This window comes from Mastigoproctus giganteus, chromosome 13 (genome assembly GCF_048544385.1).
Source record: "Mastigoproctus giganteus isolate SK-2022 chromosome 13, ASM4854438v1, whole genome shotgun sequence".
NCBI classification, from domain to species: domain Eukaryota; kingdom Metazoa; phylum Arthropoda; class Arachnida; order Uropygi; family Thelyphonidae; genus Mastigoproctus; species Mastigoproctus giganteus.
This window is the reverse complement of record NC_143587.1, coordinates 95282917-95303364: the sequence shown is the minus strand read 5'-3', so window position 1 is coordinate 95303364 and position 20448 is coordinate 95282917. Positions and strand designations below refer to the sequence as shown.

The window sequence follows — 20448 nt, the reverse complement described above, 5'->3', positions numbered from 1 at the left end:
ACTTCCAACATTTACCTTATTCAGGACGGTAACATCATTCACAATATATCTTCTGTTAGTGAGGATGAAGTCGATTTCATTAGTTGTTAATCCATTTGGACTCTTCCATGTCCACTTTCTGTTCACCCTTTTCTTGAAAAAAGTGTTCATTACTGACAGTTCTTGAGATTCTGCAAATTCCACAAGTCTTTCACCTCTTTTATTTCTTTCACCAATTCCAAAATTTCCTATAGTTCCTCTTTCTGCGCTGTTTTGCCTTTTTCCAACCTTAGCATTGAAGTCCCCCATAATAATAGTGTAGTGGGTTTTCTGCTCATCTAGAAGACTCTCAATTTCAGTGTACATTTCTTCAACCTCTTCATCATCGTGGCTCGATGTTGGTGCATAAATCATTATAATCTTTAGCTTGTACCTCTTAGAAATCTTGAGTATTAGTCTTGACACCCTTGGTGATGTACTTTTGAATTCCAAAATGTTGTTTTTAAAATCTTTATGGACCAGAAACCCAACTCCACCTTCACTCCTTTCACTGTTTCCATTGGTGTACAGCAGATTTCCACTTGATAAACTTATAAGTGATTCATTTCTTCTTCTTGTTTCAGCCAAACCGATGATATTCCAATTCACATTTTCTAATTCCTTTTCCAGTTCTAATATCCTGTCTTCACCGATGAGTGATCGTACGTTATAACAGGCCAAGTTCAATTTCCGTGCATGGCAGCCTGGTCGTACCCAGAGATTCTTAGCACCCTCTGCTTCCACTCTGATCCTCTCGCTGCCGTAAGAGGGAGAGTGAAAGCTGCTGGGGACTGAGGGCCATTTGTATTGTTGTGCTCTCATTGCTGGAGGGTTTGGTCTTTTCCTCTTCACGCTGACCAGGCATCTTGAAGAGAACCACTCTACACGTTCGTTGCCACCTAAGTGACGTAACAGGGCTTACCATCGAGAAGGTGTGCATGAGTGGATTTTAGGGAGGCAGGCCAACCGGACTTCTCCTAAATCTTCTGTAATAGAGAGATATTGGATCCATCAGTGTTTTAGGCTGAGTGTCTGATAACACACAGGATACCTGTTCCCCTCTAAGCCCCTTAAATATCATATTTATTTTAATTATCAGATATATATATATATATATATATATATATATATCTGCCCTGGAGAGATTGTGAAAGGCTCAAAGGGTAGAATTTTTCTCAGCCTGGTCTGTGCTTGTTAGCAGGAGAGACTGCTTCTACAGGGATGGGATACACTTAAATAGAAAGAGTGCAAGAATATTTGCTGATGCTATCGAGGCAGAGCTAGGTGGGTCGGAAAACTGCTAGCTTGGGGGGATACACGGACTAATAGATTAACAGTAGCCGCTGGCAGAGGTAAAAGTGATTCTTGCACTACTTCTATTGGAAAGCAAGGCAATGGGAATTTCCAGGACTGCTGGGAGTCATAGTGGAACAAGTAAATACATGGGCTGTGTTAGGGTAACTAAGAGTAGAAACAGGTGCATGTATGCTTGCATGTACACCAATGCTAAGAGTATAGTTAATAAATTCGATGAGCGTGAAGTGCTAGTTAATACATCAGAGACATGGTGTAACACATACATAAGCAGTGCAGAACTGGAATTTGAGGAGTACAATGTGTACAGAAAGGATAGACAGGAAGGGAGGAGGGGTTATGCTGTTAGTTAAGAAACATAAATTCTAAGGAAGTGCATCCAGTTGATGTGGGTGGACAATGCAATGTTCAGTCTGTTTGGTGTGACATAAGCACTGGGAAAGGAAAAATGAGAGTAGGTGTTTTATAGGCCTAATGAATCTGATGAGTATAATGAGCAATTGTGCAGAGTATACAGGGAGTAATACTCTTATCTGATTATCAGTAGTGATTCTTCATGCATCAAGAATCTGCAGATAAAGGAACCACTAGGTGGCACTGATCACAGTGTGCTGAAGTGGGATTTATTCAAAGAGGTAACTAATATCAAGGGTAAAGGGAAGGGTTTATGCTTTCGTAAAGGTGACTGCGGTGGTCTGAGACAGTATTTAAATTCTATTCGGTGGAACCAACTGATGATGTTAGCAACAGCAAATTCAAAATGGGAAGCATTCAAAAAATTTATCTTGGAAGCTGCTAGGCTTTTCATACCAACAAAGATATATTGTTCAAGATTTAGACATATAAATTAACATGTGACACAGAAGTCTATGATAGATATAAGCTGGTCTGTAACCATGTTACAAAGGAGGTTAGGCAGGCAAAGGCAGATTACAAGCAATCTTTGGCAAAGAATGCAAAGAAAAACAGCAAAGAGTTCTTTACTTATGCAAACTCTAGAAGGAAGGGGATGAATCAGATTGGTCCACTTGATATCGATGGTTCAACTGTTGATAATCCTGCTCAGGTAGCTAACAAACTAAATGAATATTTTGCATCGACATTCACACATGAGCAGTTATTCAGGGAGGGGAATGCCAGAGGTGCATTCAACTCTGGCAGTAAGCTAGATAATCTTGTAATAACTGAGAGTAAAGTGGAGGAGAAATTGTTGAAGATAAAGACAAGAAAGGCAACTGGGGTGGATGGAATCTATCCAGTTATATTAAAGGAGGCGGCAAAGGAAGTAAGCAAACTCTTAGCTATAATTATGAGAGCTTCCCTGGACTCCGGGAAGGTACCCATGGACTGGAGATGTGCAAATGTGATCCCAATCCACAAAGGAGGATCAAAGGGAGACACAGGTAATTACAGACCTGTTAGTTTAACTTCTGTTCCAGGGAAATTAATGGAGGCACTAGTTAAAGAAGCATTGCAGGATCATCTAGACAAGACTTCAGTTATAGCTCGGACACAGCATGGGTTTGTTAAGGGGAAGTCTTGTCTGACCAATTTGATTGGATACTATGATGTAGTCACAAAGGAACTGGATGCAAAGAATAACTATATCATATATTTGGATCTTAGAAAAGCCTTTGATACTGTTGCACATGGAAGACTGCTGCACAAATTGGAGCAGTGTTGCATTGAAGGGAAATTGCTGCTATGGATAAAGGGATGGTTGAATGGGAGAAGACAGAGAGTGGTAATCAATGGACACTGCTCATCAGTGACTAATATTATTAATGGAGTCCCTCAGGGTTCAGTGTTGGGTCCATTGTTGTTTTCTGTATTTATAAATGATATTGATGATGGTATATCAGGCTTAATGTCCAAGTTTGCAGACGATACAAAGGTTGGCAGGGTTGTTAATGACACTAATGACAGTACACTGCTGCAACAGGATCTAGAAAAGTTGAGCAGGTGGGCTGAGAGGTGGCAAATGAAGTTTAACATTGACAAATATAAAGTGCTACATATGGGAAGCAGTAATCCCATAGTAACGTATCAACTCTGTGGTACCATACTGACAGTGGTAGAGAATGAAAAGGACCTGGGGGTGATTGGGCAGGCAGATATGAGGTTTTCTGAGTAGTGCAGATGGTCTAGAAGAGTAGCTCATATGGTGTTCTCAATGATATACAGGAATTTTTCTAGCAGGGATAAGGAGGTGATTATCTTATTCCATACTATAAGGCAATGGTCAGGCCACACCTTGAGTACTGTATACAGATCTGGAGGCCTCATTTTAAGAAGGATGTAGAGCTGTTGGAACGAGTACAGAGAAGGGCAACAAGATTAGTGAATGGAACCAAAGGGTTGCTCTTACGAGAAAGGCTTAAGTTTTGCAAATTACAATGTCTGGAGACTAGGCACCTGCGAGGTGATCTGATCGAGATGTATAAAGCCTTGAATGGTTTGAGCATGCTCAATGCAGATAGGATTCTTCTTCTTGTTCAGAATAATCGCCTTAGAGGTCATAAATTCAAATTGAGGAAAGACGGTTGTAGGATAGATGTGTAGAAGTTTGCCTTTAGCCAGCAGGTGGTTGACAAACATTTGGAGCGAGTGGATGGGTGAAATGAGGGTGGTTTTTTTTTTTTTTTTTTTTTGGCTGATGCTATATAAGATTTTTTTTTTGCCTCATGTCCCTTTGCTAATGCTAATATAATTTAATCTGTAAAATATGTATCTGTAATGTTATTTATTAAAACATAGATATTTATCCATCTAGGAGTAAAGTTAATATTAGAGTAGTAATATTAATAATGAACATTAATATTAATATTCTCTTTTATTTAAATGAAATATTTACTTTTTACATAATAATTATACTGAAATTTTGTAAATCATTTGTTTTTCTTGTATGATCTATAACATCTTATATAACCTGCATTTCTCAACCTTTTTTTAATAACTTCAAAACAAATCTGAATTTCAGGAAATTTCTCACAGCCCACCTATAAATCATAAATGGTCATATATATAATATTTTAAAAGTTATTAAAATGACTACATCCAGCTCAGGTGTAACTGTGTCAAAATGGCTTACTAAGTTATTTAAAAATTACACCATTTAAATTTACATTTAAATTTAAAAATTATATGGCAAATTACAATTACAATATACATTTAAAATTATTTAAAATGTATATTGAAATATTTTAAATTGTCTTAAAATGCGTGGGGTCCACCTTTCAAAACCAATCATTTGAAAAATATAGTTCTGAACTATGGTAATATTAGCAAATATTGACACAAAATGCTACATGATTATGAAAGATTATAAGGTTTTAATCAGCAGCAGAAATAGGGTAGGATTATATATAATCATATTTATGGAGTTTAACAGTATTTGTAACAGAATGAGAAATTTACCTCAATATGATACATAGAACACTTCTATGTATGTGTTCTGTTCATAGAACACTACTCTCCAGAAATTAAAATGAAAACAGTTAATTTCATTAAAATCGAAATTAAAAAATTGAAAATCTTACATTACAGTAAGAAACAATTAACAATAATTAGAAATCAGATGAACACAATTAAAAATTAAGTAAAAAAAATTGCAAAGCGATTTTCCTTCCTGAAGCTGACAATGCTTTTCGACCATATGTCATGATCACATGAATGAAAATTACCGAATAGGAGTAAGCAAGGAATTTAAATAGGGATTATTTGTCTTCGCACATGTGTGTAAAGGACCACGAGTCGAGATTAGAAATGGCCAGCGAACATTAACAGAATTCTCGTGCAATTTAATTTTGATGATTTCTGCAATTAATAGTCTCGTATAATTATGTTCTACACTAATTATTTTGGCCTCTTTAAATAAAAAAGTATATTTTCCATTAATGAATGGCACGAAAGGCTAATTCTGACGCTGCTGAATGAGAAGCATGAACTGAGGCCACGTGTTGATTAACACAAAATTTCAGAGGAAACTGCATAGAACTCTGATAAGACGAGTCGCAATCACCACAAGAAATGTTGTATACTAGGTCATTTATTTGTGTTGTGAAAGAGGAAAGGACTGAGCGATTGTTCAGTATAGTGTGTAATTTCCATATTGGCCTGGCTACAATTTTAAATTTCACATCTTTAAAGAATCTGTTAAGTTGTTTGTGCCACTGTTCAACATATGGGACAGAAATAAATTATTTTTTGATATTACCATCGTTGGTTGGTATATTTTTTTGTATTCTATCCTTAGCTTGTACCCTAATTCTTTCTATTGTAGCAAGTGGATAACCCCTGTTTACTATACATTATACTGAACAATACTGAACACACACACAGTATACTGAAAATACTGAACAATTGCTCAGGCCTTTCCTCGTTCGCAACACAAGTAAATGACCTAGTATACAACATTTCTTGTGGTGATTGCGACTCGTCTTATCAGGGTTCTACGCAGTTTCCTCTGAATTTTTGTGTTAATCAACACGTGGCCTCAGTTCATGCTTCTCATTCAGCAGCGTCAGAATTAGCCTTTCATGCTGTTAATGAAAAAACATAATTTTTTATTTAAAGAGGCCAAAATAATTAGTGTCCAACGTAATTATACGAGACTATTAATTGCAGAAATCGTCAAAATTAAATTACAGGAGAATTCTGTTCTAATCTCCGACTCGTGGTCCTTTACACACATGTGCAAAGACAAATAATCCCTATTTAAATTCCTTGCTTACCCCTATTCAGTAATTTTCATTCATGTGATCATGACATATGGTCGAAAAGCACTGTCAGCTTCAGGAAGGAAAATCGCTTTGCAATTTTTTTTTCGTTAAATTAATTTTTTACTTAATTTTTAAGTGTTCATTTGATTTTTAATTATTGTTAATTATTTCTTACTGTAATGTAAAATTTCAATGAAATTAATTGTTTTCGTTTTAATTTCTGGAGAGTATCCTACAGAAGTGTTCTACATATCATATTGAGGTAAACTTCTCTTATTCTTTTACAAATATTGTTACCAACATAGAATGTATTGAGCATTATAGCTCTGGTTCATACTTTCAGAGTTTAACAGTGAAAGAAATGGACTCTATAGGGAGAAGAAATTTGACTGTGTGCTTGAAATAAGATTTGAAAATAAAATCTTGGAAATGAAAACACATATGTTTTTTGAATAAAGTTGAAACATTTCTAAGGATTTTCATTATGAGTAATGGAAAAGCACTTAAAGACTGGAACAAACAAGTTACCTAATAGGAACACAAAGGATATTAATAAAGGAGCAATTATAATGTAAAATATATTTATTATATGTATTAATCTGAAATACCACTTTCTGAATTTAACAGTGATGTTATTTATATTATTGAGTGTTGGTAAAATATGATATTCATACGTATGTCTGTATCCTTTTTTTTTTTTTTTTTTTAATTTAAATCCATTTAGGGCTTGGGTAGAAAGTGGGCAAGGAGAATTATTTAGTTTTACTTCTGTCATGTCTCCTGAAATATCTGATAATATGTGGGGGAAGTCTCCAATGAAATATATTGAGAAGGTAAGAAGTTAGTAACAAATAATGAGTAATTTGTAATTTAAGCTTTAAACCTCACCACTTAGTTTTTCTTACTCATTTAAGATTCTTATTATATCATTTGGGTAAATAAAACCGTTTTGTGTTTTTCTTTGTTTATATTTAATGAATCAGAGTCACACTATTTTGGCAGATTATTTTAGTAAATCCTCTTTGAAATTTTTATGTATTAAAAAAACACACTTCATTGAATGTTGAGACTGTTTTAAATGATATACAACCCAGGAACTTTACAATATCCTGAAGCAGCACATTCTCAATGTCAGTCAAACTCATGATATTATATAATTGGTTAGTTCATTGATAATTGGACTCCATGTAAAATGTAATGCCGAAAAATCAGTTTAGTAACTTCATTATATGTAAATTTCTCAGTAGCAAACTTTGCAATAAATGCAAATGCTCCTTTTGGAAAGCACAACTGTAGAAACCAAAGTAGTGCCTATAGGAAAGGTTCCCTGCACATTACATTCTAAGCCTTAACTTTCTTGATTTTAAATTTATGTGGTGTACAGTTTGAATGACAGTATCTATCAGATGTGATTAGGAACAATAAGCAAGAGTACATACATCATGGAGTTTGATTTTCAACAGACCACTTGATCGTATCATAGTATATGTTTATTAATTAAGATGTTTTAGGAAGCTACAACAAAACCTCCTGTGGTTGCAGCGTAATTTATGATTGATACTATACCTGTTTTTATAGCAAAGTCCTAATATCCTGGACCCTTATGATGCATTTTATATAGTAAATACATGCCGAAACTTATGGCCCACTATAATAATATATAGTACTGGAACTTTATGGCCATAGGGTTCCTTATTCTTCACTACTGTAAATACATACTAGTATTGGAGCTTTCAGCTGCTGTTAGTAAACTAGTGAGCTATAAGTAGTGTCAATAGTGGGCTATAAGGATCCAGGATCCCAGATTGTTATTGTGAAATAGAGCTCAGCTTTCATTATGGATATTTTTAATATATTTATTTATTGCTTGGGAAACTTTACTGAAGTGAGTTATATGCTATATTTACATAGTGTCAATTTTATTTATAGAGCATTGCATAACCTTTCAGCAATTGTGCACTTCCCTTCCAGCAGTTCTCTGCATTAGTGAATTTCAAAATCTGGAATTTTCAAAAATCCAGCAAGGGCTAGTGTTTCAAAATTTGAGGTTGTACTGATGTTTTCTAAACCTTTATATCATTTGATTTTACTTCATCATATTTCTTACCAAAATTATATTATAATTATTTTTATGCCAGATATGCTCATTTTGTACATGAAAAAAGATTGAAATACACATATGATTAAATTTCACTATTATCACAATCTCTTATCACCTATAAATAAAAATCACCTTCTTTTTGAGTATTGCACATCTTCATAAAGGAACACATACTGTTGAGACTAACAAACTAAAACAGCTGACAGAGCAGGGACTTCATCACAGTTTGAAAAATTATATTGGTGTAAGAATTTTATATTCTTTTCTATAGATAATTTGTATAAACTGTTAAATTATTAACGTAACATTGTTGGCAGGTCCTTGACCTTTGAAAATAATGTTCATTGTTAATCAATGATTAAAAATCTGAAATTTTTTCTGCCTTCCTAAATGTAATCAAACTTTTACAGCAATTGTTTCTGAAGTGTTTATTTTGTGGTTTTCATACAGAAATTGTGTGCAAGAACCTATTAGGTGACTCACCCCCATCTTTGCAACTATATCTCTTTTGCCAAATAGATGGCAGGATATCAGACAAGCACTGGCACTATGTTTGTTTATAATTTCAAGTTACTTGTTTTTCTTCTCTCACGAGTTCAATAAATATGAATACAGTCTTAAGCTATTTGTTTTTTAAAAGTTTAGTATTGTTTTCACATAGTAAAGACAAAAGCACCAAACTTAGTATTCTCTGAAAATGGTTCCTACTCTGTGGGAGCATATATACTTTCAAATATAGTATTAGTTTACAGAGAATGTTCATTCTTTAAAATAAAGAAATTAATGTGGTGTAATTAGACCAAGATGCAATCGGATCATGTAACTTGAAGCATACCAAATTTGAATTGGGTGCATGGTTTATTGACATTAATCTGTCTGGAGATTCCTCTCAAGTTACAGAACTATTTGTGTCAGGCACAACTACACTTCTTCATGAAGTCCAAGGTCTCTACCATAACCTGACCTTGGACTTTCTGCTTCATGGCAGTAAAAAATGACCTTTGGTAATTCAAAAGGGAAGTAACAACATATACACAATTCAAGTTATGTCTGGAAAACAATGTATATCCTGTGCTGTGAAGCATACCAAATTTGAAATGGAAGCAACTAACAGTATTGAAATATATATGATGTATTTTTAATATCTATATACATAATGAGCTGAAATATAGGTGTTGATCTTTAACTGTCTTTTAAATTATAAAATGGAAGAGAAAAATTTTTTTTGTAATTTTATGCAGAATTGGTATTTTTTATTTTATATTTTGAAAATAAAAGGTGTAAAACACGTAGTGCTTTTAAATTTTTTTTATTAAAAGTCGAAATGTGACATGCAATAAGTATCGCAGTTCATTGAGAAAAGATGAAATATTAGCATTATTCAAGCAGAATAAAAAAATAATAATTCCAGAAATTAAAATGAAAGTAAAGACACCTGTCAAGTGCCCTGCCAAACTTTCTGTTACACTTTGAGTTAATTATTATTAACCTGGCAGTGTCACCACTTCCAGGTTAATAGTAATTGGATAAAAATATTATTGGTAGTTTGACATTTTTATTTATTTAATGGGAATACTTTATAAGCTAATGTTTATTGCATTATATTGTAAAGATATAGCATTCAAATCTTACAAGTATAAAATTTGAAAATATGCAAGTTTCTTTATGAATTATACACACACACACACACACACATATATATATATATATATACACACAGGTAACCCTCGTATAACATGGTAGTTAGGTTCCTATAAAATGTCGTGTTGTGCGAAACAGTGTTATATGGGACTAAGAAAAAGTACAAAAAAAAGGGGGGTTATGTTCCAAAAGCTAACAAAAATACACTATTTTGTTAAACTAACAAAAAAAAAACATTCTAGATTTCATGTATCTTCTGCTCTCTTTAAAAAACAGCAATCTGGGTTTGTTTGCTTTTGCTTGATAAATCTTTGTGAATTTCATCATATGGAACTAAGAATGTTTGAAGCGCCCTTTTGAACTTTGGGCTCCTTTCATTCAAGAATTTGCATTTAAAAAATAAGACTCTAATTGCTTGCCTAACTTTATGCCTTCCCGTATACTTTTTACTGTAAAATTTGAAAATTTTGAATTTTCATCTGCACTATCATCCTCTAAATTGATTTGATTTTACCTCTGATGCCATTTCCACCAAATCCGCTTCACCAGTGATTCTTGGTCTTCAGTAATTGTATCTTTTTTTAATTTTTTTTAGGAGCATAGGCGACTAAGGCCATGTTACTCTGTGTATATTGTCTATAAATTGCATGTGTCCTGAAGTCGATTTTCTGTTTTGCTGAATGAAAAACCAGTTTCCAGGAGAAAAAACCATGCTACCCTCATCTGAGCTGAACTAACTCAGCCACGTGAAAAAGACCCATAAAAATTCCACCCATCATTGACAGGATTCGAACTCAGGTCTTTTCCAGCCGGTGTAGGGAGGAGGGTGATTCTATCAACTGTGCTATCCACGAGGGCTTCAGTAGTCATACCATCCTACCGACATAGCAAGTTCTACTATTGCACCGATTCTGTTTTCTGCCAGTTCAACCATATTTCCAGAATGAACTGACTCTGCCCATATATTTTTACACATGCATTTAACGTTGACAGTTTTACTTCTTAAAAAGATAAAGCTATGCTTCTGATACAGAATTGTCCACAATTGAGAAATGTTTCCATGGCTCCATTACTTCAATAGATTCGGAATCAATATTTTCCAAAATCCATATTAACGATTTTCTAATGTAATGAATTTTAAAGGTGATATAACACCTTGATCTTATGGCTGAATGAAAGAAGTTGTATTAACCTAGTACAACTGTGGTGGTAGGAAAGTAACTTCAACGTTTGGATGATATAAATCTTTTGGATGGCCTGGTGTGCTATCTAATGGTAATAAAACTTTGAAACCTAGATTTTTCCACAAGTTCAATATCACAAAACATAACACGGGGATTTCCCAACAAAATAAAATACGGGGATTTCTCAACAATTATTTTTGACTAGCGAGTCAACAGTGGGGATTCAAAAAGAGTGGAAATGTTGAAAAATTACATCCACCATAATAGCAGGGTTTCCCCCATACAAAAGCTCAAAAATACCCTGTTATGCAAGGTTTACTGAAATTCTCTAACCATGTTAGAGCAAAACTGTGTTGTAGAAGTTCCGTGTTATATGGGGGTTGCCTGTATATATATAATATTGATAAAAATAATAGGGTATAATCACATTACTGAATGACTAAGCAAGCAAGAAAAAGTATTAAATTATTAAACTGGGTTATGGATCCAGGGCACTACTAGTTATGGTAGAAATACCTGGAAACTGTAATGAAATATAGACAAATGTTTATTTTCAATAAATCAGGTAGGGATGCTGACCTGTCAATTGTAATTACCATGGAAAAAATTGAGAATGCCAGCAAAGTAAAAGAATTAACCTGAAATTAAATTAGATTAAAATAAAAATAATAATGATAATAACGATGATACCTAAAGTAGTGGGTTCTAGGGCTTTAACTACTTCTTCATGAGGTCAGCAGCCAAAACCATAGGAGCCACCGCAATAAGCTGGGTCTCTGTTTCTGTTATGATGTATACATTTTGCATGTATACATCATGGCTGACCCGACAGAGACCAAAAGAAAGGAACAAAATTCAAACATAAATAAAAATAAGTATACAAATATAAAATAGAGTTAAAAAGCTAAAATAATGCCAATTAAATCTTGTTAAAGAAAAAATGACTGAAAGTTTGAATTCAAAAAGACAATATGTACAGGCCATACATATTACTTTTGGGCTGTACATAATGTATAGTTATATACCCCCTAGCCTCTGTCGTGTCTCATGGTGTAGAAAGCTTGTGCCCACAGATTGGCTGTGCACGGGGGTATTGTGTTTTGTCATGTCCTGCTTGCTGGTTTGTTAAGGTTTGTTGATGTTATTATTTTTATTTCAATTTTTCTTCCTTTTACATTTCCTCAATAACAATACCAATACTGACTTAAACACATGAGGCATTTGTCCAGACATCTGTCCAGGGACCGACTATGGTACAGGGTTTAGCAACCCTGGACAACCTGAGCACAACTATATTCCCCCTTCTTCTGATTGCTTTCTACTATCCTTAATTACTACAACTTATTTCTCTTGCATGAATAGGCTGGCCGAAAGCAATATCGAGATGCTATTCCTCTGCTATCGCTCCTTTTTTCTTCTTAAACAAAGTTTAGTGTCTTTTCTGCACTACTTTGTTAGTCATTGACCCTCCCTTTACTTTGAATTCAGATGAGGCACTTTGCCTCATCTGAATTCAAAGTTACATTCTAAGTTCGATTTAAAACCTCACTGTCCCAAGTATTTTCACAAGAAGGAGGAGTTCCTCAAGGCTCTGTACTCAGTGCTTCACTTTTTATAATTGCAATAAACAGCATTGCTGAACCAAACACAATTGATAAGGCACTGTTTGTAGATGACCTTAGTATTTCTTGTCATGCGAAAAACATGAATGCTGTCGAGAGACAGTTACAAGGGATAATAAATAAGATCAGTACATGGGCACAAACCAATGGTTTTCAACTTTGTCCTCAAAAAAAAAGGTTGTGCATTCATTTTTGCTGCCAATGTAAACTTCACCCAAATCCGGAACTGCAACTGAATGGCCAACCAATAGCATTCATTATATATGTACTTGTCTATGGTGGCACTCAGACTAATGTCCATCTCCACCAGTATATTCTGTGTTCAAGTATTCTACTAGTGGACACTGTAGTGTAAAGTGTGTATAATATGTTATAAGAAAAAAAAAAAAAAAAAAATGGGCCTCTCTGTCACCAGGGAGCATGCACCACCTAAGTATCTGTTTATAAATATCTTTATTGCAGGCAGTGATTGGTTACATGATTACCTGATGCAATAATACCCACAACAGCGACAATGCTAGGAGTTTAACATGAAATAACTAATACAAGAAAAATTACATAAAACGTATAATTACATATTTTACATACAAAATTAATATTAACATGTGAAATGAAGATACATGAAAAGCGATGAAAAGACGATGGCAGTCACTCAGTTGAAGATGAAAGCTGGTCCTTGACGATGCATCTTCTGTACGATTTGTCCTCTATGAACTTTTTGTAGTCCACATCTATCTCCTGGATGTTGTGGATCATCTCCATGGGCAGGAATCTACCCCCTATTCTGAGCCTCCACGCCACAGACTGCAGAGAGGGGAGGGTTCTTAAGGGTTTTGGGGGCATCCTCCAATTGCACATCTGCCAAAAATTTGACGTATTGACTTCACCCACTATCGTTTTAATTGACACAAACAAGCGGAGGGCAAATATCCATTTGGAGACTTTTCTGTAATTTAGAAGTTAGGTGATATCTGAAGTATGTATGAGTGGTGGCAGTTTATTCTTGAAGAGGACCAACCGAAGAAGCCAGTACTCATCAGATGCAATGGTTTTTAGCATGGTTTTCGTTGCTGACACCCAGATTTCTGACCCGTAGGTGATGACTGGCTGCAGAAACTGTCTGAATCAAGATTCAGAAGGTCCACTTGAACCTCTGAAACATCTGAGGACCATGGCTCTGAAAATAACTGTAAGTCCTGATCCGGGTGCTCTCAGCAACAAAGTGGGGAGCTGATTATCTTACCTTATTACGGCTATACGCAGCCTTAATAAGATCAAAACTTGACTATGAGCACCAGCGTATAGCTCAGCAAAACCTAGTATCCTTCGCTGGCTTGATCCTCCTCATCATAGTGCAATACGCATTGCTCTAGGAGCATATTGCACATCTCCAATACATAGTCTATATGCTGAAACTCACAAACCCCTCTCTCTATCAGAAGGCATCAACTTATATTACGCTATGCATATAAAATTATATCTATGCCTGAACACCCAAACTGGCAAATACTTTTCAACCCACAACACAGCAGGTTCTACCAAAACTGCCCTACTGCTAACTGACCATTAGGTATAAGAATAAGACATATTTTAGAACTTAAATCTCACTTTTGATAATATTGCAAATACCCCTCCACTTCTCCTTGCTCCACGGAGCATTACTCCACCTTCATGTGATTTGTACCTTCATAAATGGGATAAATCTGCACTACATAAAGAAAATTTCTTGCAACTGTACCAAGCAATAGTGGAGCAGTTTCCAAACTTCATTGTAGTTCATACAGATGGATCAAAGAATGACACCCACATTGGAATCACTGCAGTTTTTCCGAACACCACAGTGGCCTATCAACTGCCACATGAGTTTAGTATATTTTTCACCGAACTAATGGCAATTCAGGTTGCGCTGAAGTATATTGAGTCCTCCAATATTGAAAACAGTATAATTTTCTCTGATTCTCTAAGTGCACTTCAAGCCCTGGAAAACAGCATGAACATCACCCAACCAGTCGTAAAAGAAATAACAAACTCTTTATATATCTTATCTGAGCTTGGAAGAACCATACATTTCTGTTGTCCCAGGACCCAGGACATATGGGAATTCCAGGAAATGAATTTGCAGACAATGCCACAAAAGCAGCTGACTTACCACCTGATGACAAGTGGAAAGTTCCACATCAAGACTATAAACGAATAATCCAGGAAAAATGCATGTACCAGTGGCAGTTAACGTGGCAAAACCAACTCAAAAACAAGCTTGGAAGTATCAAGCCAAATCTTGAGCAGTGGCCTTCAAGTTTCAGTCCAATTCGACAACAGAGGTAATACTAGCTCATCTGCGAATAGGTCACACTAATATTACCCATGGTTATCTTTTATGAGGGGAGATTCACCCTCAGTGTCATCACTGTAACACAGTGCTTTCTGTGAAGCACATCCTTGTGGAATGCACAAAATTTGCAATAGAACGCCAGAATCTCTTCACTCCAGCCACAACAGAAGATCCTCTAACACTCACATCACTTTTGGGCAATAAAACAAATGTCTCAAACATTTTTACTTTTCTCAATGCGATCAATGTATACCACCTCCTTTAGCTAGTCAAAAACCAGTTTTCTCACTCGTGATCTGTAAAGAAATAGCATACGTACTACCATAGGTATGGCGCACTATGGCCATAGTTACAGACGGGCCAAAAAAATTCCCAAACAAACAGACATGTCCATCTGCTTCCCATGCTTTTTACAAGCATTGAATGATTAGTTTTGTACAAACAACAAAAGGATTATAGCAGAAACATGGTAAACTTACAAGGCAAACTGAAGTAAATATTTGCAATAAAATAGATCCAGTTAAAAAAGATACAATTAGTATATGCATTTCAGTTAACTGTGGTTCAATCCTATGTGACTACTGAATATGGTGATGATCTTGTATTCTCTATCTTGTGAACTCCTCTGACTCTATGGGGCCAGAGTATAAACAGAAAATTTTAATTTTTCTAAATTTCTGATCATTAGCTACAAGCAATCTGTGATCATTCTTATCATTGATCACAAGCAAGCTAAAACAAAAGCATATCACATAAGCAAAATTGGTTTGATTGGTTTGAGGCAGTTACAGTTAAACATGGGAAATTTTTGAATTTGGATAATCAGATAAAACTGTATGTAAGTCTGACACATAAGTAAATGGCCATATATTATGGCTCAACTTTTCAGGCCACCTTCTTGTGGCTTAAATATAGAAATAAATACTAAAAAATCTTTGCATAGCCTGCTTCATCTTCTGGGGCAGAATAGCTTGAGAAAAACTGGCCTGTGGAAAGAGTGGTGGAAGTCTTTTGAATAGGGATATTCCTTCATGAGTGGAGGTTGTCTTATGTCTGAGAGCAGGCCCATGGATTTCAGGGTTGGTCATTGCTCTTGAAGCCACTATTCTCTGAGATGATCTAAAACTTATGGTAGGGACTATTAGGTGTTGTTTGCAGTCAGGTTAGTATCTGGTTTGTGGTGGTGGTTGGGGGAGGGAAGATTTGATGGGCTGACTTCTTCACCATGCATGTATGAATTACTTATCCTGAGAGCATTCAGATCCATGTGATATACACAAAACATGATAATATTCTTGTACTCCCAACTTTTTAAATTGCTATGATCCTATGTAATCATCCTGAAGTATAAACAGGATATTCATTTTTTATTTATATTTCTAAGTGGAGTGAATCAAAGGGAGGGAAGTTGTGCTGCATTGTGTGGCTCAGACTGGCATTCAACCACCCACACTGTATCCCGAATGTCCTGGGGGGGGGGGTTGAGATCCAATGTAGTATAGCAGCTCTGCTGCTGATCACTCATTTGGTGAAGTCTGAGTTCGGATTTCATTGTAGACTGCAGAAATTCTTAATGGCTTCTTTTATCTTAGATTGAGTTTTGATATCCGGTTTTTCAGCTTGCACAATATGCAAATGACATGCAAACACATTTGTAGAGACATAACTACTTGTGCATTGTAATATTGATTCACTACAGCCACACACAAAATTTCCCAACAGAAGTGAGTCTACAAGAAGTGGAGAAGAAATTGTTGAAGTTAAACATAAGAAAGGTACATGGAGTGGATGGGATCTATCCAGTTATATTAGAGGAGGCAGCAAAGGAAGTAAGCAAACCCTTAGTCATAATTATGAGAGAATCCTTGGACTCAGGGGAGGTCCCACAGACTGGAGATGTGCAAATGTATCCCCAATTCACAAAGGGGGATCGAAGGTTGACACAAGTAATTCCAGACCAGTTAGTTTAACTTCTGTTCCGGGTAAAATAATGGAGTCGCTGGTTAAAGATGCATTGCAGGATCATCTAGACAAGACTGCAAGGTGCCTCCATAGCTAGGTGCGCAAGAGCAGCAGTGTGTAGCACATGCTTCTTCATTAGATAGGAGTTTGAGCCCGTGACCACCAAATACTGAAAGGTCAGGGAATGACCACCGCATATCCCCAGAGCAATATGGCCTTAGTTGCTAATGCTCCTAAAAACCAAACAACAAGACTGCAGCAATAATTCAGACACAGCATGGGTTTATTAAGGGAAAGTCTTGTCTGACAAATTTTATTGGATATTATTATGTGGTTACAAAGGAATGCAAAAACTGGATGCAAAAAATAATTTTGATATCATATACTTGGATTTCAGGAAAGCTTTTGACACTGTTGCACATGGAAGACTACTGTACAAATTGGAGCAGAATGGCATTATGGGTAAGTTGCTGCAATGGATAAAAGAATGGCTGAGTGGGAGAAGACAGAGGGTGGTCACAGGGTTAGGGCGCTGCTCTTCGTGGACTTATGTTATTAGTGGAGTCCCACAGGGTTCGGTGTTGGATCTACTGTTGTTTTGTATATTTATCAATGATATTTATGAAGGTATATCAGGCTTAGTGTTGAAGTTTGCAGATAATACAAAGGTTGGTAGGGTTGTTAATGACAGTAATGGCAGTGTGCTACTGCAACAGGATCTAGAAAATTTGGGCAGATGGGCTGAGAAGTGGCAACTGAAGTTTAACATTGACAAGTGCAAAGTACTGCATATGGGTAGAAGTAACCCCACAGGAACTTACCAACTGTGTGGTACTACACTTAGGGTGGTATGAAAATGAAAAAGACATGGGAGTAATTGTACAGTCAGATATGAAGTTTTCTGAGCAATGCAGACAGGCAGTAGGTCATGGAGTTTTGTCAATGATATACAGGAATTTTTCTAGCAGGAAAAAGGAGGTTATTGTCCCTCTGCATAAGGCAATGGTCAGGCCATGCCTTGAGTATTGCGTGCAGGTCTGGAGGCCTCATTTTAGGAAGGATGTAGATTTTCTTGAGTGTGTACAGAGAAGGACAACAAGATTGGTGAGGGGAATGAAGGGATCCTCTTACCAAGAGAGGCTTAAGTTCTGCAAATTGCAGTGGCTGGAGACTAGGCACCTGCAAGGTGATCTGATTGAGGTGTATAAGGCCTTGAATGGGTTGAGCATGCTGAATTCTGATGGGATTCTTCCACTTGTTCAGATTACGAACCTAAGGGGCATAAATTTAAATTGAGGAAGGACAGCTGTAGAATAGATATGTGGAAATTTGCCTTTATCCAGCAGGTGGTTAATTGCTGGAACAAACTTCCATCTGTCATTGTGGAAGTCGATAGGTTAAATAAATTTAAAAAGGAACTGGACAACCATTTAGAGGAAATGGTTGTGTGAATTATTATTTATTTATTTTTTTTGGCTGATGCTACATAAGCTCATACACTTGCTTTCTTGCATCATATGCCACGATTACTATTACTAAACAGTAGAATCAACAGTTTATCCCTTCCTCCCCCTCCCCTGAGCCCATGAACCATGTGTAATCTCAAGTAGCATTTAGAAGGACAATGATCAATTCTTCCAAAAATCCAGTCTTGCACCCCTTGTGAAGGTGTCCTTCCAAACAAAGGCCTCTGTCCAGTAACCCTCTGTTACATCTTTACAAAGGACCAGTCTCTCCCTTAAGCCATCTAGAAGAACAAACCTAAGTAGTACATTCAAAGAGTGTGAAGTAGGTTAATTACAAACTTTAGTTTTTATTTCTATATTGAAGTCACTAGAAGAAGCTAGTATAAATTAAAGCAAGTATAAATTTGTATAAATAACAAATAGCTATTTGTTAATCTTTCAATATTTATAGTTTTATCTTGATATCCAAATGAAACATTTTCTCATATACAACTGTAAGATGCTCAGAGTAGTTAAACTAGTATTAATAAATTTTATTTTCTTTATTACATCGCACATGGTTTTATCCTTCTGATAATCTATACTGGCATGTGAACGTGTCCTTTAATGCATATATCAGATATACTATATATTTTATTATATTATGAAACAACAGGGATTACCTTTATTTTTAGATATAGGAAGCTTCTTTTCCAACCAGCTCTTCTGGTCCAACGTGCTAATAATTCTTTGGGAAGGTGATATCAATTTTACAAAACATGTGGGACACTTCCCCACTGTCAGAACCGTAGTGTTCAGACCCCTCGGTCTCAACCTTGAGCGCTCAAGACTTCTGTCTTCAAACACCATACAGTGGCAGCAAGGAAACCATTACGTGGAAATATCCACATAAATATCCACATAATGGAAATATCCATGTAATGGTTTCCTTGCTGCCAGAGGTGTGGTGTTTGAAGACAGAAGTCTTGAGCGCTCAAGGTTGGGACCGAGGGGTCTGAACACTACGGTTCTGACAATGGGGAAGATGTCCCACATGTTTTGTAAAATTGATATTGCCTTCCCAAAGAATTATTAGCATGTTGGACCAGGAGAGTTGGTTGGAAAAGAAGCTTCCTATATCTAAAATAAAGGTAATCCCTGTTGTTTCATAATATAATAGAATATAGGAATTATCAAAACTATATATTTTAGTAATAGCGCAAGGAAGCCACAGGCTTTTGCTGCACTGACCAAAAGCAAAAAGGGAAAAAAAAATAAAATAAAATATATATATATATATACAGGTAGCCCTTGATTTACGTCGGGGTTAGGTTCCTGGGGGGACTGGCGCCCTTTATATAATGGAGTCAATCGGAAATCACAGGGTTAGGTTCTGGACACCAAAAATTTTACCTACCACTTTGCATTGATTGTTTTATTTTATTAGCATTCTTCATAGTTGTAGTAATTATTATTATTATTATTATTAGCCATATGGTGCAAGGAAGCCTGAGGCTTATGCTGCACCAGACAAAAAAAAAATTCCCAACTACCCTAAGAGAGGGAGAGAGAGAGAGATGGGGGGGGGGGGGGCAGAAAGGAATCACCAAGAAAGAGAAGAATGATGATATCCAGCTCAGGAACCTGGGTGTGCCAAGCTCATACTCACCAGATATGAGCCCCTGGGGATGATAGTCGATGGAGGCATATTCATAGCCCTACACACATTACGGTGGCTTTCACCAGATTCCATCCTCCAAATATTGCACTAGGATTCAATGAACTACTTTTACCAGACATGGCATCTCTTTATTCTATTAAATTAAAAACTTTATAACAGGATGGCAAAAACTGCACACCACTATCACTATTATTATTTAATTTATTAATAGCATAATTATAAAAAAATGTTAGCGTAATAAATTTCCGACACATGTAAATAGCATAAACAACAACCAACTGAATGCCTCACTGCATTGCCCTTTAGCACCCGCATCCACGAGTGGCTACTTTGAGGGTGGTAATCTTTCTCGTCTCTGATACGGATGTGCTAATTGCTGATTGGCTCAGATTGTCCTAAATCAAATGAACAGTGCATGATACATAGC

At 36.0% G+C, this 20448-nt stretch overlaps 1 protein-coding gene across 1 annotated transcript in view; it reads left to right on the top strand.

Annotated features, from left to right (window-relative positions):
* The window catches only part of LOC150076268 (acylamino-acid-releasing enzyme-like), a 428243-nt gene that overhangs the window by 390212 nt on the left and 17583 nt on the right, over window positions 1–20448 (top strand). The window contains exon 21 of the mRNA XM_090387301.1: window positions 6778–6886. Within this exon, the coding sequence (XP_090243427.1) occupies window positions 6778–6886 (109 nt within the window). The remainder of the gene's footprint in view (window positions 1–6777; window positions 6887–20448) is intronic.